Here is a 16,767-nt window from a genome sequence, read left to right as displayed (position 1 = left end):
AACGTTAAATAATAGGCAACCTTACACTGCATTAGAAATATCCAAAGTATAGTAGCGCTGAGTGTATAATAACCTAGTTTATGCAATGCTGTATCTGTGTTTTGTTACTGCTCTCAGCCTTGTTATATTCACATCCACATGTTAAAATCACATTCACATGCTTAACAATATGTTATTATTTTTGCTTAAGTTCATATTTCCAGTATACTAATGAGTCTTTATGCTACATTGAGTAATCAATTTGTTAAGTCAATTGATCAGAAACAAATATGAGGAGTATTGCGTTTATTTAAATATGGCGTGGGGCCTCAAAAACTAAGAATAGGATTGAAAGGAACAGTTGCAGCATAGAAAAGGCATAGAAGTGTACCTCTAAGGTGAGTGAAGACATATGATGAGCCTTGTCCTTTGAATTACTTCGACCACGGCACTTCTAATCTCTGTTAGCCTAATTGTATAAACAATGGGATTGAGCAAAGGAGGCACTATGAAAAGTTGCAGAGACATGAAGCTGCATAGGGCAGATGGAAGATTTTTGTCACCTAGCCTCAGGCTGATAATTTCAAAAAGCAAATTCACACAGTAGTTGACAAATGTAATGATGTGAGGGGCACAGGTATTAAATGCTTTGCCTTTGACTTTAGGGGAAGCCTTCAAACAAGCCTGGAGAATCTGTTGATATGAAATGATTACAATGAGGAAAGGCATCCCAGGAAAGATGACTGTAACAAACACCATGTACATGCTTTCCGTTGTGGTGCTGACACATGACAGTCGACTTAAAGACCAGTTATCACAGTAAACTTTCTCTATAATATATCCACACAAAGGAAGGCGAGAGGTTAGGGCTACGGTTACACCAAATACACAAAGAGGAAATACCCAGGTAAAAATAAGTAAGCTGGACACTGCTAATGATGTCATGATGCTGTGGTACTGCAGGGGTCTGCAGATTGACAAGAATCTGTCAATCGCCATCACTGTCAGTATGGTGCATTCTAATGCAGCATAGGTGTGGATGCAGTACAGCTGTGCAAGACAGCCAATGCGAGTTATGGCTTGCACTTCAGAGAGGAAGTCATGCAGCAATTTGGGATACAGGGCTATACTCCCATATAGGCCATTGAGAGACAAATGACATAGAAAGATGTACATGGGCTGGTGCAGGCTTTCTTTTAACCAGATGACTACAATCAATCCTACATTGACATAAATTGTAAGAATGAATGCAAAAAGGGCTAAAGCAAAATACACATATTTCAGGTTGCCCATTTGGCCAAATCCAGTGATCAATAATGTAGAGACGTTAGACTGAATATTGACAGCTGCCTCAGACATATTGATTTCCTAAAAAATAATTAAACATAAATTAGCATGATATTAGAAAGCCATGAACAGGTAACATTTATAAAATATATATAAACTGCATATAAAGAATCAACACAGTGAGTAATCATTCATTCATGTCACTTGGTATATCAGCATAAGTGCTGTACTGTCAAACCTAAATATGTACTTTGATTCTAAAAAAAGCGTGATTTTGTTGTAAAATCAGCAACATCAGGAAATTAATAAATTGTCTTAAAATTGAGGAAAAACACAAATATTTTCCCAAAAATAATCCTAATTTTACTTTGATCATTCCTCTCTTTTCCATATAAATTTTTCACATTAAAGGTCATAGGGCAGACCTTTCCTTGGAACAACATATCAATGGCAAGAAACCACCTAAAAATGGTGAGAGTTCAATTGATTTTCACGCAAAGATACTAGTCGTACTACTACCTGAAAATTCTTACTTTACCAAAATATTTGGATTTTTCAACTATAAGCAGGTTTTATAAAGAATATCATTGTTTTGCAGCTATATTGAGTATACAGTATTAAAGTTTCACAATCATCACATTTACATCTGCTTCTGAATCTCTTTCCCATCATTTGTTACCTGCAAAGGTATAATTAACTGATAGAGATACATTAGTTAATATCTTGGTATTCTGTGTACTGTATAAACTGCATTTATTTTTCAGCATGTCTAAGAAGAAAATATTATGTAAATAAAAGGTAATATTAAATATTTAAGGATACATGGACAGTATAAAAGCATAGCAAAATTCTATATTGAATAGAATATAAAAAGGTTTTCCCATTTTTTTGTTGACCCACATTTTTTTGTTCATCCTACTATCTATTCTGTTTATTGGATAATTATTTTACCTTGTAAAAATGGTCAACACTCAATCACACTGAAAATTAGTAGCAATATACCAGGAAACACAACTTCTAAAGTTCTTGAATTCCATATGGCTTCATTATAGCAGACACTTTTATTCTTTTAATTGTGTGCCTTATAGGATGAACAAGATTCTTTCTTAAAATATAATCCTCACTTACCTGTCATGAGCAATTCCACAAATAATATGTAATAGCCTCTCTCAGGTCTGATTTAATGAATATAACTGCTTAAATTCATTATTGTTTCTTCCCTTTTTCATTTCATGAAATCTTATCTAAAAACGTTTATTTATTTAAATGTAAATTTTATATATAAATATATTTATAAATGTCAAAAATCTATCTATCTATCTTATACTAAAGATGTAGAAAGAAAGAGCGACAACAGTAAATATTGAAACAATCAAAAAGATTACAAAACATCACATCTGTATAAACTGTAATAAAATAATTGTAATAATCATTTGTAACAAAATAATTACATTTATAAAATATAAATAAACTATTATTACCTGTGTCACCACTTAATAGGAAAGCAAGAGACTGTTGATTTAGGGCTAGATTTATAGCTTCCCTCAGTAAGTTTTTGGAACATTACAAGGAGCTGTCCTGGGAAAATCTTGGCACAGATTACGCCCAATTGCATAAGCAATTAAAAATAAAATGCAATCTATTCTTTAGTGTTTTTTGTTTCATTGTTTTTGTTTTTATGCCTAGTAAAGATAAAGTAACATTATGGAATCAAATTTTATTTGACTAGTGAACTTGAACAAGACTGACCCCATTCACAATGTGCTTCCATTCCATTTTTCATTTGGTTCTAGTAGAGAAATAATCAGTATACTGTATTGTATAAGTCTGGAAATATGTATCAGAAAAATAACAATTAAGAAAATAATATATAAATGCTCAATAAAAAAAAACTTACTGAGTTTAAAGAATTTCTCCATTTAAAATGCAATATAATTATTCTATATGTTACATTTTGGAAAATTGTAAAGCACATTTGATTGAATGATACAGAACCTCCCATAAATCAATAATACTATTTTTTATGTATTAAAAATATAATAATTGCTTCTTTTTTGTTTTTCAGAAATTTAAAAATAGAAAAAAATTCAACTTCACAGTTACCAATAAAAGGTTAATGTTACACTAAGACTGTTCCTTATTCAGGTCACGGCAACAGTGCTACAAGGAAAAAGTGTACATTTGATTTGCTTTATGATAACATAAATGGTGCATGTTAGTAAACTGCCCACTGTTTCCTAACACAGAGTAACCATAATTCATGGTCCTGGGAAGATGATGGTGAAAAATATATTTGCAACAGTGTAAGGCAATAGCTAAACCTGGCTTAAAAGCCAGACAAGCATACAGATGAAGATGTAAGGTTAGGGCTACTGTTTCATCACATGTCTGCACTGAATTTACACATTCTTCATGTCCATGTAAGTTTATCCAGTTTCCTCCCATATTCCACATGCTTGTGTTGGATTAATCTGTTATTGAAATTGACTGGATGTGGGTGTTTGTGTGTAATAACATCTGTAATGGATTGGCATCCTGCCCATGATAGATACCAGCCTTGTATCCAATGATGTAAGAATGGGCTACTGCTCCCTGCAAATCTATAAGAAAATAAGTGAGTCCAGACACCTATGTAACACCTGGCTGTGGCAGATAGATGGTCATTTCCAGAGAGTGGGACTGGACTGCATGTCTGCTTGGGTGGTTGCTATCCAAGATCCTGGGCTGTTTCATAGTGTGGTGGATGTGGCAACACGCTGTACCAGTGCATGCTCCCAAACCTGACCTGACCAGATAATCTAAGAGCAATGAAAGGCAGTTTTAACAAAAAATGCTAAAAGGTAGTATAAAGAAATATGTTTTAGAAATATTTTAATGATATCAGTGGAGGAGCTAAAAAAATATATAACTGCCTGTAGTCATTTTAAAAGTAGTAGCTTAAATGAGGCCTTAGAGTGATTACGTAGTAAGTTACAGTTTAATTATGTTTTGTTCATATGCTGTATTAAGTTGATGTATAACATTTATAATACAAATGGAAAAACAATATTTAATTATTGGAATGTTTTTAATGTCCTCCTGATAGATGATTGATTGGTAAATGTTGTGGTATGGGAATATTTACAGTGTGTGGTCAAGTGTGCCCTACAGTGGACTGTTAATGCATGCAAGATTTGTGTCTTTATGCCCAATGGTGCAAAGATATATTCTGGTTTCCTACAATAAGAACCTGTTGCCACTTTTCTGAACATCAACTGTGTCAGCTCATATCTCAGCACAGTTGTAACAGTCTGGAGAGAAAGTACTGGCCAAATGACTATCCTCATTCTTTAAGAATGGGATGGAAAGTCAGGGAGTACATTCAGCTAAATATTAGCCTAGAGATCTTCATTAGTATGGGGTCAAACACTCCTAGCAGATACCAGGTTGCATATTTAGACAGAATTAAAGTCGCCTCCTCCACCAGGGGTAGCTGTTTTAGTAACTTATGTCAAACTAAAATAAACAGTATGATACCAGTTCAGAAACATCATTGCTAAACATTCACCAATCTTGGAAGTAAACAATGGTAAACAATGTTATATTAAGTTTAAAACACAATGTTGTGTCTTTTTACTGAAACCTGGCTTGGAAAATGTAACACTGCTACATCAAATGGTTTAAAAAGTGGCATGAGTGACATTTTTTAAATTTATGAAAGAAATAAGTACAATGTCACTTTAAAGTGACTTTCTTCAAGCAGAAATTGGGGAACCTGTCAAGGGTAAATATCTCACATATGTTACAAAGTATATTTTTTTCCACGTGAAGAACAATTGACACATGGTATAAACTACGTAGTGTGGTGGAGAAAAGGATTTTCAAAACTCCACTTGATGTTATTTTATATAAATTAAATGAATAGGATTGTCAAGTTGTATCAGTCTTTGACGCCCTGTTTTTGTCAAATTTGTTTTGATTTTCCAATATTCTTAAACCTGCTTAATTCAATTTAGGTTTGCAGGAGCAGTTTTAGTATGTTTATTGTAATTACATTAACAGTATCCTTACTTGTATTTATTCTGCTTGTGGCTCCATTGTTCTAACTTTGAATCTTGTGTCCAAAAGCCATTCTTTTCCATGTGTAGTCTGTACCCTTTCTCTATGTCTGTATGGGCTGCCAACCTCAAAAAAGTCTTGCATGTTAGGTTAACTGAAGACTACTAAATATCCTTGTAGTGTAGAGTGTAAATATGGAAATATGTGCATGAGTGGGCTCAGCAATAAACTGGCACCTTGTCCAGAGTTGTTTTCTGCTTTGTATCTAGTGCTGCTGGGATATGATTTAAGTATCTATCTATCTAATTTACTTCATACTAAAAGATTTAATTAAGAGCCTGTGATGGACGGCTGGCAGCTCATCCCGGACGCTAGATGGTGTCTTCCCTGCAGCACTGAAGTGCCCCGGATTCCCGAAGGGCATAATGGGAGATGGAGTTTGGATTCACAACCCTGCTGGGTATGGTGGGTGCCACCATGTGACGCTGCAAGGAGACACAGGGATTTTTATTTTCCCTATAGCCTGGAAGTACCCCCAAGTCACAGGGACGGAAGAACAGAAGTACTTCTGGGCTGAAGAAAAATACAAGTCTTCATCTGACCTGGAAGCGCTATTGAATCACATGGACAGAAGGACAGGAGCACTTCTGGGTCAAAGACTATATAAAGGACTATGGGAGACCCAGCAAGGAGAGCCGGAGTTGGGAGGAAGTGGTACGAAGCTGCTGGGAGAGGAGGATTGGATTGTTATGATTATTGATTATTGGAGTATTGTTAGTTGTGATGGTTTGTGCACTTTATTTAAGAAAAATATAAAAAATTATACTTGGTGCTTTTATACGTGTGTCCAGGACGTCTGTCTGTTGGGTTTCACGGGGCTACAGCGCCCTCTAGTTTCTCAGGCCTAACTGAAGGAATATCATAGTATGTAAAGGTGTGCTAAAGTCTAAATAGATGAAAGTATTTACTGCATCAGAAAAATAAATAAATAGAGTATTAAAGTTAGACCAAAATATTTGGATGTATGCTTTTTAAAATAAGATTCATACTTGTTACAGTTTCCTCTAAAACTTTATAAAGAAGACATAAACTGTAATCATTAGACTCCAGTGCCAAAGAAGACATTCATTGAAAAGCCCACCTAAAGATCCTCCTTAGGAAAATATTGTTGCAAGTGTAGAAATAGTCCATTACAATTACTATAAACTGTGCTTCAAGTTGCTTTACTGACATTTATTTTGCAGTTTTGCTCTGCTTATCAATATTTCTTCTGCCCATTCATCACTGATTTGGGGGGTGTGTTTTTTTCTTTTTGTCATTGATTAATTGTATAGTCTGTGTTCCACTAATTGTTATACTGATTTACTGGAATTAGAACATTAGAACAATCTAATTGAGAACAGACAAGTCAGCCCAAAAAATCGTAGCAGTCCTATCCACTTAATTCTTCTGAAATAACAGTTTAGTTTTAAAAGTCCCTAAAGTTGTACTGTCAACCACATTACTTGGTAAATTATTCCCTGTGCCTATGGTTCTCTCTTTGGTTTTTCCTATGGTTAGAAAACTTCCTAATGTTTGTGTGAAATTTATTCTTAACAAGTTTCCAACTATGTACCCATGTTTTGATGAACTAATTTTAAAATAACAGTCACAATCCACTGTACTAATTCCCTTAGTAATTTTAAACACTTCAGTCATGTCTCCTCGTAATCTTCTTTTCTAAAAATGAAAAGGCTCAGCTCTTTTAATCTTTTCTCATAATTCATCCCCTGTAGCTCTGGAATTAGCCTTATCACTGTTCTCTGGACTTGTTAAAGTGCTGCTATGCCCTTTTCATACCCTATAGACCAAAATTATACGTAGTACTCCAGATGAGGCCTCACCAGGGCATTATAAAGCTTGAGCATAACCAACTTTACATATCCTGCTATATAACCTAACATTCTGGTAGCCTTCTTAATGGTTTCTGAACACTGGCAGTTGAGAGTGTTTAGTTCAATACGCCTCCTACGACATCACCTCTGTATACATTAACAAATCATTCTTTATGAAATTAGATTCAGTTATAACTGTATTTATCTGGAGTTTGAAATGTCTACATATTCAAAAGGTGTTTTTACAAAGACCTAAAGCATGCCTAAGGCATAACACTATCTAGCTTTCAACTTTATTACTAGGCAGCAAATATACAACCTATAAAGTCCTGGAAATTGAACAGATTGATGAATATACAGATGCTTGGTCTGCAATGGAAATAGAATCTTCTTTATATGCTTAGCTTTGTGATCAAGTAAATAACATTTATCGTCAATATACCAATAATCCAATTGTCCATCTATCACTCAGAATATGGAACCCGTGCAGGATGCATTTCATGCTTTTATCTGTTGCACATCTACATGATAATCACATTTCTCAAACCTACACAGTGTTTAATCTTTGAAACATGTCTAGGATTAAAACACTTAGGGAACTGTATATGTAGATAATGGCTTTACATCTTGTGAACAATTACGCCACAGATTTAACTTCTCAGCATCCCAATTTTTTCATAACTTTTAAATCGGAAATTTTGATAAAAAGGTCCTACCCAATTTTCCACACCTCACACCCATTTCTGTTCCAGAAGAAAGACCGATCAGTCTTGAAGACTCAGACAGCATTTCAACAATATATAAAAACATTTGACATATTGACAACTAGTCATTAACAAGATTGGGTATAAAAAGAACATCTTAGAGAGGCAGAGTCTCTCAGACATACAGATGGACAGAGGTTTGCCAATCTGCAAAAAACTGTCTATAAATTGTGGAACAATTTCAGAATAACATTCCTCAATGTAAAATTGCAAAGACTTTTAATATCTCATCATCTGTAGTACATAATATTGTTGAGAAATATTTGTTTGCAAGGGAAAAGGCCAAAAATCTATATTGAATGCCCATTATCTTCTGGCCCTTAGGAGGTACTGCATTAAAAACAAGCATGATTCTGTCATGGAAATCACTGCATGGGCTCAGGAAAACTTCCAGAAATCATTGTCTGTGAACACTGTTCACTGTGCCATGCACAAATGCAGATTAACGCTCTATCATGCAAAAAAGAATCCAAATGTGAACATTATATAGAAACACCGCTGTCTTCTCTGGGTCAAAGCTCATTTAAAATGGACTGAGGCAAAGTCAAAAAATGTTCTGTGATTAGACAAATTGAAATTTGAAATTCTTTTTGGAAAAACAGACACTGCATCCTCTGGACTAAAGAGTAGAGGCACCATCACACTTGTTATCAGCACTCAGTTCATAAGCCTGCATCTCTGATGGTATGAGGGTGCATTAGTACCTATGGAAGTGGCAGCTTGCACATCTGGAAAGGCACCATCAATGCTGAAATGTACATATAGGTTTTAGAGCAACGTACAATCCATTCCATACCATTCCAGACGACATTATTTTCAGGGAAGTCCTTGCATTTTCAGCAATGCAATGCTAAACCGCATACTGTGTCTATTACAATAACATGGCTCCGTAGTAGAAAAGTCTTGGTGCAGAACTGGCCTGCCTGCAATCCAGACCTTTCACCAATTAAAAACATTTGGCACGTCATGAAACAAAAAATATGACAAAGATGACCCAGGACTGTTGAGCAGCTAGAATCCTATATCAGACAAGAATGGAACAATGTTCCTGTCCCAAAAGTCCAGCAACTGGACTCCTCAGTTCCCAGACGTTTACTGACTGTTGTTAAAAAAAGAGAGGGTGCTACACAGTGGTAAATATGGACCTGTCCCAACGTTTCCGTTAAAATGACCCGATTCTTTCCTTAAAGTGGTACCTTTTCTCACTTTCAACATTTGATGTTTTCTATGTTCCATTGTGAATAAAATATGGGTTTATGAAATTTGCAGATCATTGCATTCTGTTTTTATCTACATTTTACACAGCATCCCAACTTTTTTGGAATTGGGGTTGTATTTCATTAATCACATTTATCCAGGGCAAGATCCACACTATGAACGTTGCAATCTAGCTCCACCCTCACTGAGCCACATATTTTGGAAGAGCACCAAATTAACATCATTTTGGACAAAAAATCTTTGAATGCCTATCAGACAACCTTGATATCACAATCACTCCTGACCCATTAATAGCTGTTTTTGGTGTACTCCCGGATGGACTTAAAGTGGACTTCCTGCTTAACTGGAAAAATAAGAAACTGATGTTGTATACTATTATAAATTGGAAAAAAGTCTTGCTTAGAGGATTTGTTCAAAAATTTTTTTAAATATTGCATGATGTAATTAATAATATTCATTAAAATAATCATTTATATTGGGGAAAAGGACATTCTCTCTTCACTCTTTTTTTTTAAATTTTTGTCCATACTGTTGGCTCTCCTTTCTTCCTGTCAGGTGGGGGTTGAATTCTGTTTTGTTAAGTTCAACTTAATTGTATGGAATACTTTTTTTCTTTGTTGTATAAGTTCAACTTGACTGTATGGAATGTAATTTCCCTCCAATAAAATATACAGCTGTTTTTTTTCTTTGCAGCTTCTTGTTCATCTCTTTAACTCACTGTGGAGTTTTTAAAATTTCCTACTAATTTCAAATTTAGGTATGTACCTGTCCTGCATTAAATGTAAAACATTTTTAAACCTGTTCCACTGCTCCTTGGCTGTCTCTACATGTAAAAGCTTATCTGCAAATGTAGCCCTCATAGAAGACTCTTACATTACACTGGTCTGATTATTCAAATTTGACTTTGGATTACTAAAACTGCTCCACTTTTTTAAATTAAAAAGAAATGATTTATCTTATATGGTAAAACTAAAAATAAAAAAACTAATCCAAAAAAAAGATTGAAGAACTGCTACAGTTATTTTACTCCCTGTGACCCCTTAAGCTCCTGTAATATTCTCACCCTTGCCTGCCTGCTGTTTGTCTTTCTGTGAGGTTAACTTTACTTTTCTCTGTCTTTGTGCCCCCTTATTCCTTATTTTGAAGCTCTAAACTCACACCATTTATATTTCTTCATATTAAAGAGCACATACGCTGTGACCCTCTTAACTGCACTACTTTCCTGACTGCTAAGAACTGTTCAGTCTAGAAAAACTCACTTGCTGAATATCCGCTGCTATTCAATTCCGTAATGTCTTGTTTGTTCCTACAGCTGCTCATGCCTGATTGGTGCCTTAACGGTAGTTGCCTGCCTGTGTACCATGGAGCCTTTCTCTTTACCACTTTGAAGCCGCTGCCTTTTTTCCCAGTAAGGAATCACTGTTTCTGTTACTTTTAACTACGCCAGTTATTTTCTTGCAGAGATGCCGGTGTCAGCCACTGGTACTTACTGTCCTGCCTCACCTACTATTGTTTGAATAAAAAGAACAAAAACAAGAACAAGCACAAATAACATTTCCAAATGCTTCCCTAAACACTTAGCTACTTTAACTTCTGTATGGGCAAAAAAAGAAACCTTTTAAATTGAAAAAAAAGCTTTAACAATTCCTGCAGAGCTCCTTAGCAGCAACCAAAACACAAGATTTTTTGAAGAAAAATGGAGCAAAATGTATTTTTTAATTAGCTCTCATACCACAGAACACAAAAACTCTCACGCGCTTCTCTACACTGTGCAAGGATGATATAACATGTCAGTATGTCTCAGTCTCCAATTCAGTGTTTTTTTTATTTTTCAAATGTATTTTTCGTTTTTTTCATTACATTTACATTCATCACTAGGTTGTGGATATTAAAGCTCACCATTTTTTGAATTTTCAAGTGGTTAAATAGATGGATGGTTATTTAAATAATTAAGTATTTGTTTGATAAACTATGTTTGATGGGTAACACTTCACTGTATTTACACTGCTTTTTCTCAGTTTTTGATTTTTTAGTTATTATTATAACAGAGCCCTTTTTCTTCACTTGATTTTTGTGATAGGTTATTTCTGCTGCAGTGTTTATTGGAGGTTAATTGGTATGAAGTTTAATGGCAGAGAGCAAACGTAACATCCTGTGAATGGCACTTATTCTGCTAATGAAATGTAATCAGTTTTGGTAAGGTCTACTTTCAATAATAGTGCTTTGTACTGGCACTGATGTCCCAATTTGATTAGATTTCTATTCACAATGTCCTGATTCAATTCAATATCAACATTCTTAATAGGTGCATTAACGACATTTACTGGATCAGATGGCAAAGTTCAAGTTCAAGTTTATTGTCATGTGCACAGTAAGGAAACATTCTTTCTTTGCTGTCCACACCAACTGACAAAACCATCATATAAAGATAAACATAAATAATAAGTAGCAGACAGATAATAAGTAACAGAGGCAGCATAAAGTATAAAAACAGAATAGAAGTATAAAGTGTAATTGTGCAGGTAGGTGTGTGATGGACAAGCCAAATACAGTTGTGTGAGGTAAATATAATGAGGTGGCCCATGGTTATAAACTCCTGTCAGTTATTTAGGAGTCTAATGGCCTTGGGAAAAAAAGAGTTCTTTAGCCTGGAAGTCCTGCATTTCATACTTCTATACCTACTGCCTGAGGGTAAAAGTGAGAACAGTCGGGGCAGTTCTCCTGTGGACTCTGCAGTTGTAGATGCTCTGCAGAGAGGGCAGTGGGGTCCTGGTGATCTTCTCAGCTGTCTTTACCACTCTCTTCAGGGGTTTGCGATCCATAGCAGTAGTGTTGCCGTACCACTTTGTGATGCAGCTGATCAAGATGCTCTCAACAATGCAGCTGTAAATGTTGCAGAGGATCTTAGTTGACATACCAAACTACCTCAACCTCCTCAAAAAGTACAGCCACTGTTGAGCCCTCTTGACCAGCTGTGTGGTGTTATGAGTCAAAGTGAGGTCCTCACTGATGTAGACGCCCAGGTATTTAATACAGCTAACTCTTTCCACTTCAAGCCCTTGGATGAACAGTGGCCAGTGAGGTCTCCTCTCCTTCCTCATGTCCACTATCATCTCCTTCGTCTTGTCTGTGTTGAGGGTGAGGTTGTTGTCCTCACACCATAACGCCAGACTGTCCACCTCCCTCCTGTAGGCCGCCTCATCCCCACCATTGATGCATTCAATCACTGCGGTGTCATCTGCGAATTTCAAGATGATTTTATCTTTGTGGGAGGCGACACAGTCATGGGTGAACAGGGTGTAGAGGATGGGGCTTAGAACGCATCCCAGTGGGGTGCCTGTGTTTGTGATAATGGTATCTGAAATCTTATTTCCAATCCTGACAGACAGAGGTAAGCAAAAATATACATATGGTGTTTGAGCAGGATAGAGGTTCACAAGATTGATCTTGAGACTTTAAGAATTGATGCCGAATCATTTAAACAAAGAATAACAATTAATCAGTATTTTTACCCAGGCCTATTCGATAACACTGATTAATGTTTAAAACTGATGGGGACTCAAGGTGATTGACATTCGAATCTCACAGCATCTCAGGATGACTTTTGGCTGTACATAGTTTGCATGTTTTCTATGACCTTGTCCTGGCTTCCTCTGAATTCAAGGACCAAACATATGCTTTAAGGATGATTGGTAATTCTAAATTACTTTCTTTTAGATGTGTGAGCATACTTTGATTGGTAAATTATTAGTAGGTAATAGTTTCTACCTTCCTGCAATTCTGCATTGGAGTAAAGCAAGTTTAGACATTTGGATGACTGGATCTACCATATGATTGGACTTTGAATTCCAAGGTTAACATGTATTTTTAAAGAAAGTTCAAAGCAATCAAGACCAGTTACATGCCCAAGTTGCTGTCAGAGCATTCTAATGCTTGAAATTAATATCATTCAACAGAGCAATCCTTATAGCAACAGGTCTGTTATCATACAGGTTCTCTTTCAGGCAAAAAGAATTGTACCATTTGATTTTTAGCAATTGGTTACCATTAATAATTAATATATATCGCTCAGCATATACTGGAGAATTTGCTAGGGAACAATGTAGACTTTAGGTATGCTATCATCATGGTCAGACATTTTTGTAATGCACCATAGTAACAAACTGAATGTACCTGATGTGTTATTACAATATTTTTATCAGACTATAATAGGAATTTTGATTAATTTCATTGTTAAAAGAAGCATATAGTTTACAAAAATGCAACTCAAATCAAAAATATTTGTTATATTTTAAAATTAAAATTTTAGAAGAAGACAATTTAGATTGTATTTATAATATACACTTTAATTAATTTTAATATCATATTGGTTGATGCGGGCAAGTTGAACCAATCATAAATAAAACTCAGTATAGTAAGAAGGTATCTAAAATAAGTAAAAAGTTAGTTAATTAGGTATGCAAGTGAAAAATATAAAAGTAAACTTTTTCCTTAAACTGGTGATAGAGTCAACATTCATATTAGCTATGTAGGCTTATGTGTAGTCCTTATCTCTTTACATATCATGCCTCATTGTTATTAAGACTATCCATTTTAATGACTGGGCTTATTGATTTCTAAAGACAAAATGTCTCTAAACAATAATCAGCTAAGGTGTATTCTAATGTATTCATTCAGTCATTCATTAGGCATAATCTACTTCAGTTTCAGGTTGATAGTTTACAGAGCCTATCCTGATAGCAGTAGCCTGAAGGTGTGCCATTCCAGTGCAAGGCATGCACACTCACCCACATACCCTCACCCGTATAGGACCAGTATTATAGTCAACAGTCTCTCTTAGTTTGTGTGTTTTTGGGATGTGTGCGAGAGCCAAAGTACTGGCATGAACATAGAAAGATTGTGCAAATGTTATACTAAAAATGATTTAAAAAGAAAAACATTGAAAGTTTTTTATTCATCCTCTGAAAAACAAAATGAAATTCACAAAAATCACCAATTCTAAAACTGGTTGGTATTTGTATATTTTTTCATCATTCTGAAGCTATCCTTTCCTTTAAAATTAGTAAGTCTTACTTTTAACAGATATGAACCGGTTAACAACTGTTTAACAATTTAACAAGTTTTTGACATCAATAAAAAAATTATTAAAAAAATGTGTGTCTCACATCCCTAATTTGAGTACATCAAGCATAATGCTCACAGGAGTATTGCATTTGAGTCTTCTATTTATTAGAAATAATGAGGCATCTACATGACTAATAAGAAAAGCAATAGCAAAACATATTAATGACCTGAGGGAAAGTGATGCAAGAAAAAAGCTATTGAGACTGGTTTATATCTAAATGAAAAAACTGTTGTCTATCTCAAGAGATGGTTATACAACATTTTGGGTTAAAATGTGAACTACTTTTAATATAAACCAGCAGATTAAGTTTCATGATAAAATGTACATACAGTATTTTCATTATCTTTGTTGTGTGTCTTATTAAGCCTGCTCTATACTTTATTTCAATTTCAGTATATGCAGTTCTGTAAGACTTTTACAGAATTTGTTAAATTTCTACATACTGTAGGTTGAATTTTTTGTTGTTTTCCAATAATAGTAAAAAAAAATCAAACAGGGAAATTGTAGTGTACATTAAATTTGCTATCATTCAGTGACTTTTCCAGGTACTTGTAGTTGCTAACTTGCATAGTCCTGAAAGATTTCTGTAGGGACAAGCTCTCTGGAAGAAGCTTTGGGCATCTGGTACATTTTTGAATAGAGATGTTTAATGTCCTCAAAAGCCCACCAGAAGGCAGGCCAAACAAATTGAAAGGCAATTCCTGAACTCATTTGCTATTGAACCAGAGGTGACTCTGTGATTGGGAGTAGAAATAGTTATTTTCTGTCATTGCTCTATAAACTTAAGAGTGAAAAGAGCACCATTGGTTTTACTGTGAGAGATAGGAAATGCAGCCAGCATAGGAGAGTAGATTCACACCTGGTGGCATGAATCGTGAACTGTCTTGCAGACAGACCTTAGTATGTGCGTCTCGGGAACTGCAGGTCTGACATTGTGGTCAGCAGCACAGGAGCGCCACAGGGGACTGTGCTTTCTCTGGTCCTGTTCAGCCTATATACATCGGACTTCCAATGCAACTCAGAGTCCTTCCACATGCAAAAGTTTGCTGACAACAGTGCTATCGTGGATTGCATCAGGAGTGGGCAGGAGGAGGAGTATAGGAACCTAATCAAGGACTTTGTTAAATGGTGCAACTCAAACCACTTACAACTGAACACCAACAAAACCAAGGAGCCGGTGGTGGATTTTAGGAGGCCCAGACCCCTCATGAAACCCGTGATCATCAGTGGTGACTGTGTGCAGAGAGTGCAGACATATAAATACCTGGGAGTGCAGGTGGATGATAAATTGGACTGGACTGCCAATACTGATGCTCTGTGCAAGAAGAGCCGACTATACTTCCTTAGAAGGCTGGCGTCCTTCAACATCTGCAATAGGATGCTGCAGATGTTCAATCAAACGATTGTGGTGAGCGCCCCCTTCTACACGGTGGTGTGCATAAAGAACAGAATTTCCCCTTGGGGATTAATAAAGTATCTATCTATCTATCTATCTATCTATCTATCTATCTATCTATCTATCTATCTATCTATCTATCTATCTATCTATCTATGTGTCCTGTTTTATTTTATTTGTATTTCTGTTAATAGATTACATTAAAATTAGAGGTATTGCAAATGGTGATGAGGCAGCATAAAACAACTTAGTAATATCTACACAAAACCTGGCAATTCCATGTAAGATGTTATTTCATAATGTATAAGTGTAAAGTGCTAGTCAAGAAGATCTGTTTATTAGAGTCTTGATCTCCCACATTCCTTCAGAAAATGTGACTGTCCCATCTAAGTCTTTGTCATCAGTCTGTTGAAGGTACTCAATGCTTGGGGACATTTTTACAGAAGAACTAATGGGTAGGTACTGCCCATAACAGCATAATTTCCTCTTCTTTGAGGAGGCAGTAGATACATTAAGCTTCCTTAAAAACTTCATATCTTGCAGTGTTTATTTTTATTATAAATTTTCACAATCATGACAACAGATTAGATAGTCATCTGTAAAAACGAGATGTGTAATGCTGACCTATAGAAAAGATTTACAAGCTATCAAGCTAGTGTGATTAGCCTATGCAGTTGTACAGCTTACAGGATGCCACCACCACCAGTTCTAACTCTAGGAGCTGGTCAATGTATGCCCGTTCCTTTAGGTTTACTTTTTTGTATTAGAAACACCAGGGAGGTGTCAACTTTACAACGGTTTAGCAAATAGTGAAGATCCAATTTCCAGCTACCTTTTTTGGTTAGCTCCATGATACAGTATGTGGAGGATTCTAACACCATCTGCTCTTTTTGATTTTTTCTCCTTTTGATTATTTTTCTTTCATACCTGTTATAATATTACAATTTCTCTGCCTCTATTATAAAACATAAGGTCGGTTAATGTATATGATGAATAATAAATACATGTTTTTAATCTCTCTCTATTACAGACATCACTCCAAAGCAATACATGTTGCATAACTTGTGCTACCTGCACTTGTTCTGT

General features: G+C 35.5%; 1 protein-coding gene across 1 annotated transcript; it reads right to left on the bottom strand.

Annotated features, from left to right (window-relative positions):
- Positions 1 to 372: 372 nt before the first annotated feature.
- On the bottom strand, positions 373 to 16,116 carry LOC120524403 (olfactory receptor 2G3-like). Its single transcript, XM_039746258.1, has 3 exons — positions 16,040 to 16,116; positions 13,956 to 14,073; positions 373 to 1,347 (listed from the first exon to the last, which is right to left on the bottom strand). Exons 1-3 carry the CDS (start codon positions 16,114 to 16,116, stop codon positions 373 to 375), a joined length of 1,170 nt encoding a protein of 389 aa, XP_039602192.1.
- Between the last annotated feature and the right edge of the window lie 651 nt (positions 16,117 to 16,767).

The sequence above is a fragment of the Polypterus senegalus genome, chromosome 2 (genome assembly GCF_016835505.1).
Source record: "Polypterus senegalus isolate Bchr_013 chromosome 2, ASM1683550v1, whole genome shotgun sequence".
NCBI lineage: Eukaryota > Metazoa > Chordata > Cladistia > Polypteriformes > Polypteridae > Polypterus > Polypterus senegalus.
Note: the sequence above shows the minus strand (reverse complement) of the source record. Positions and strands in the feature narration are given on the sequence as shown.

Coding starts and splice junctions, on each gene's coding strand:
- LOC120524403 (XM_039746258.1), bottom strand. CDS start 16,116: ATGTCCCCAAGCATTGAGTACCTTCAACAGACTGATGACAAAGACTTA. Junction 14,074..16,039: donor GTCACATTTTCTGAAGGAAT/GTGGGAGATCAA, acceptor AATCATTTTTAG/TATAACATTTGCACAATCTT. Junction 1,348..13,955: donor CTGGTCCTATACGGGTGAGG/GTATGTGGGTGA, acceptor ATTATTTTTTAG/GAAATCAATATGTCTGAGGC.